The sequence below is a fragment of the Neolamprologus multifasciatus genome, chromosome 11 (genome assembly GCF_963576455.1).
Source record: "Neolamprologus multifasciatus chromosome 11, fNeoMul1.2, whole genome shotgun sequence".
Classification (NCBI taxonomy): Eukaryota; Metazoa; Chordata; class Actinopteri; order Cichliformes; family Cichlidae; genus Neolamprologus; species Neolamprologus multifasciatus.
Genome location: NC_140449.1, coordinates 16,902,771 through 16,907,393, shown reverse-complemented (window position 1 = coordinate 16,907,393; position 4,623 = coordinate 16,902,771). Strand labels below are relative to the sequence as shown.

General features: G+C 36.2%; 1 protein-coding gene across 1 annotated transcript; it reads right to left on the bottom strand.

Moving 5' to 3' along the window:
* Nucleotides 1-4,182, bottom strand: LOC146508069 (sialic acid-binding Ig-like lectin 14). Its single transcript, XM_085178788.1, has 9 exons — nucleotides 3,830-4,182; nucleotides 3,316-3,666; nucleotides 2,414-2,704; nucleotides 1,428-1,676; nucleotides 1,052-1,312; nucleotides 841-931; nucleotides 554-646; nucleotides 349-418; nucleotides 1-265 (listed from the first exon to the last, which is right to left on the bottom strand). Exons 1-9 carry the CDS (start codon nucleotides 3,876-3,878, stop codon nucleotides 230-232), a joined length of 1,491 nt encoding a protein of 496 aa, XP_085034914.1. The 5' UTR covers nucleotides 3,879-4,182; the 3' UTR covers nucleotides 1-229.
* Nucleotides 4,183-4,623: the final 441 nt, after the last annotated feature.

The window sequence follows — 4,623 nt, the reverse complement described above, 5'->3', positions numbered from 1 at the left end:
TTTGTAATTACTGCAAAACTTTAATAGTAATTTTTCAAAGCACATTATTTGATCAGACAAACAAAAGTACAAAACAGAACTTCTCTTACTTACAATATTTTACAAGGAAATGCGAATGACAGATGACAGGAAAACTAATATAATATGTATGTGGTATAAGATGAATATAGCACTAGGATTTTTCTTTTTCCTTGACTCCGACCTGACCGCAGCTGGTCTTCCACATATATTACATGTTGGCGTATACTGATTCATCCCAGTCAGTCTGCACAGAAAAGACTGCTTAATTCACTCCAGTCTTTGACGCATGATTAGATTAAATTTTAAAAAATACAAAACTTTACCTACCTCTATGTTCCCATACACACTGTCATTGGCGTAAATGTCATTGTAATGGACATCCTCATAGTTCTCCTTCCTGTACAAAGAATGCAAAAAGCAAACAAGTTTGGGTTTTTCCTCTACACACAAATTATATCAAATATTCATCATTTATGTTTAATAAAGAATAAAGTTTGTTTTTGTTTTTTTAACTGATTTGAAGAATTAAAACCTTTTTGTTTGGGCGTAACGAGGGGGCTCCTCAGGTCTGTCTGACCTCGTGGTGCTTAAGTCAGATTTTGGTGTGCCGTCTGATTGCCCCCTGCTGAAATTTAAAACATCAACTAAGACTTTCCAAAACCTCTATAATACAACATTAGCATAACATCGCAGCAATTAGAAGCAGATAAATATTGTTTTATTTTATGATCATATTTAAAACAGGTATTGACATTTTACATGACTTGAACTTATATCTGTTAATGTTTTATAGTGTGTAACTTGTCCTTAACAACTTACCATTTTTTAACAACTCCCACTCCAATGGCTATCAGAATTATCAGAAAAATCACACCTGCTCCAGAGGCTATGAAAATATTCTGCATGTTGTCTGTTCAAAAAGAAAACACATTGAATATTTTTTGTTTTGCCATGTAACAAAACAAACTTTAGTGATAATAGTGATAATAATCTATGCTGTTTTCTTGAGATTCAAAGTTTTTTTTCTTACCATTAACAGGTAAAAAGAGTGTGAGATTATCATTTCCCAACGTGTTGTTTGCCAGGCAGTGCACAAACTTGAAGGACCCAAAGTCTGTCTGCAGAGTCCCAATAGTAAAAGAGCCATTTTTCTCTACTTTGCTGCTTGGCAGGACTCTGTCACCAAGAACAAAATGGACCATGCTGGGAGGCCTGGATTGTACGATGCAATCACACTTTACTATGCCGTTATATGAGGAACACTTAGAATAAGTCTCAATGTCAGGGGCATCTGTTAAGACAGCAGATATAATTAAGATCTAGCAGATAACCATACATTTATTATATACATTTGAATGAAAAGAAAAATCTCTTCTGTTGTTATATTTCTTGTATTGTTTACTTACATAACACATTGAGCTGCACGGTGCTTGATTTGACTCGTCCTTCTTCATTGACAGCAGTGCAGTACACGGCCTCTGAGTGTCTGGAGACATTTGACATTGTGTAGGTTTGTCCCTTATTCAGCAGAACACCAGTTTCACTGTGCCACTCATAGCTGCTGACAGGGTTAGCATCACTGGAGCACTTCAGGTGTGCAGTCTCTCCCTCATTAACATCTGGCTGGTACTCGACCTTCACATTCACTGGAGCATCTGCATAGAAACATTTAACCCTTAATGTTACTGTGCAGCATTTTAGTTTATTTTTCATACATTCAGGTCAAAGTTGAGCTTGTTTCAATATTTTGACGTGGTGTAGCAATAAAAGAAAACTTCCGAAACCAAAGAGATAAACATAAATGTTATGACAAAATATCAAAGACAATGTTACATATCAACCAGAAACATTTTATGATTTTTTTCTGTTCAGATTTTTTAAAAACCATTTAATTTTCAGTCTCTTTGGTTTCATTATTACATTTTTTTGCCATGATAATAAAACAACAACTAAAACTTTATATAAAACTATGTCCCGTCTTTTAAAAAGTTCTTACTAAATTACAGCATTTACAATATTTAAGGGATTCTTTTTTAATAATAATAATAATAATAATAATAATAATGGATTGGATTTATATAGCGCTTTACAAGGCACCCAAAGTGCTTTACAATGCCACTATTCATTCACTCACTGATGGAGGCAAGCTACAGTTGTAGCCACAGCTGCCCTGGGGCAGACTGACAGAAGCGAGGCTGCCATATCGCGCCATCGGCCCCTCTGGCCAACACCAGTAGGCGGCAGTGTAAAGTGTCTTGCCCAAGGACACAAAGACCAGGACAGAGAGCCCAGGGATTGAACCGGCGACCTTCCAGTTACAGATGCACTTCCCAACCCCCTGAGCGGTCGCCCCATTTTTAACACCAACATGCTGTTAAAGCTGCACACTTACATTTTACTTTAATTGTCTTGGATGGTTCCCGCTGCTTTCCTCCGTGGTATGTAACTCTGCATTGTAAAGGTTTGTTGTGATCAGTGCGGTCTGAGCGAAAGGTCAGAGTAGATGTTGCTTTCCACTGGCCATTTTGAAGATTCTGTGTCTGAAAATGTTGCTCTCCAGAGTGACTCCAGTGAAAATCAGGTGGATATGTGGGGCAGGAGTGAGACACAGAGCAGAATGCAGATATAGTTTGACCCTCCTTTACCTCTTCTTGCACAAAGAAATCAGTGGGATTTGGTTCACCTGTTTTAACGAGAACACATGAACATCATGAGTGCTGTAATGCAACACATGGCACTTGACGCATGTGGCAGTTGATGGCATGTTTTATAATGACTGGGCTTGTCTTTATTGATAAAACATGAATAAGAGTCCATTGAGGTGACCAACACAAAAAACATTAGCTTTTTCACAAAATCTAAGAAGGAAAAATGTGGGGAAAAAAACATAAAAAAGATATTTCCTACCTCATTTAGGTTGTTGTCCACAGGAAAAAATAAATAAATAATTTATTTTGCTTAAAAATATAAGATAAAAAAAAGTAGGGGCTTCATTTGGCCTGATTTTCTTACCGTGTCTTTTCCCAACCAAATTATAATTTTTGTAAAAAAAAAAAAAAACAACAACAACAACTTGTTAACTGTGTGGTAACATCACACATCTGCTTAAAGAAAAAACGGTATTTGATTAATCCTATTTTAATACCAAAAATGAAGAACCTGAAAACATTTAAAATTAATTTATATTAATTGAGCACATATCTTTCTGAAAATAAAAAAAGCCTAGAAATAAAGAAAGGCTTATGAGACCTACAAAATGTAATTTTTTACAGTATTAACTAAAATTTTACTTACTGATCATTGAAATAGAGACTTTGTTATTGGAATAGGAAAACATGTTTGGACCTTCTAGTTCAATCCTGAAAAAGAAAGGTCCTCCATCACTTTGCTGAAAATTTTCAATCATCAGAGAACAGTTTTTCTTGCTGAGGTCTCCCAGAAGTTTTGTTCGTCCCCTATACTTCTCCATAGTGTTAGACTCAGTTGGATGATAGATGACTTGGTCATCAATCCTCCAAATCCCTGTGAATGTATGGGCCGTTATATCTGGGTAGTTATAAGAGCAGGGGATCACCACACATGAGCCAAGGAGACCTTCCACTGAGGATGGCACATCAACTGTCCAGGATGATTCCGTTTGAGTGGCTGCAATAAATTGCACAATAAAATGGAGTGAAGTGAGGGGCAGAAACAGGACAATCGATAAGAGAAAGAACGCTTAAATGCATGAAACAAAATGCCCATTCCCCTGAATTAGTTCTAGAATTTCTGAAAATAAATTCATAAAAAAACGCAGAACATATCATACCTTTGAAGCAAATGCATATGAAAAACACAAGCCACTGTAAAGCATCCATCTCGTCTTCTAAAAAATAAAGACTGTGTGGGTGCTTTCATTTCCTCCAGGGGAGAAGTGAAAGGTTTGGTTTCCTTCCTGCTTGTATTAGCCATTGCGTTCACTTTACCACAAAGTCTCTTGCATGTATAATGTGGAAAGCTTGTTTTATTAATCTATCAATGGACTCTTCACTGCATTGATTATAAGTAGTTTTAACACATCTACAGAGCTATTTGTTAGTATAAGCTCAGTTTTCAATGTTCACTTTGAGCTAAATAAGATGAGTTATGATAAAATGTTTTGTGCTTTTCTTCAGTGAACACCTCCCCCCCAAAACCCCCCCCCCAAAAAACCACACCAGTTGACCTGAAAAACAATAGACCACAAACTATGAGACCAACAAAGCAACAAATGAGAAGCTGTATATAACTGTTTAGCACGCATGATTACATTTTACAGACCATGTATGATATGTGCAGTACAATGCATAGAAGCATCAGTAAAGCAATGTGTGTTAAATACTAATAGCAAATTAACAAAGCATCCAATTAAAATAGTACACTGTGTCGTTTGTTTAACTGGTTCTTACACAATCCCAGAAAGAAATAAAATTGTTTTGCTTTCATTTCACAAAAAAGAGTTAGTCTTAAATTGGCGTGTTAGTCTCATTTCCTCTTCACACTTTGAGAGAAGAGACAACTCATATACTTGTACCAGCAGCACCAAGGCTCCTTTTGTTTATTCATCACAACTATTGTATGTTT

Coding starts and splice junctions, on each gene's coding strand:
- LOC146508069 (XM_085178788.1), bottom strand. CDS start 3,878: ATGGATGCTTTACAGTGGCTTGTGTTTTTCATATGCATTTGCTTCAAA. Junction 3,667..3,829: donor CATATGCATTTGCTTCAAAG/GTATGATATGTT, acceptor AATTTATTGCAG/CCACTCAAACGGAATCATCC. Junction 1,677..2,413: donor CAAGACAATTAAAGTAAAAT/GTAAGTGTGCAG, acceptor GTTTCTATGCAG/ATGCTCCAGTGAATGTGAAG.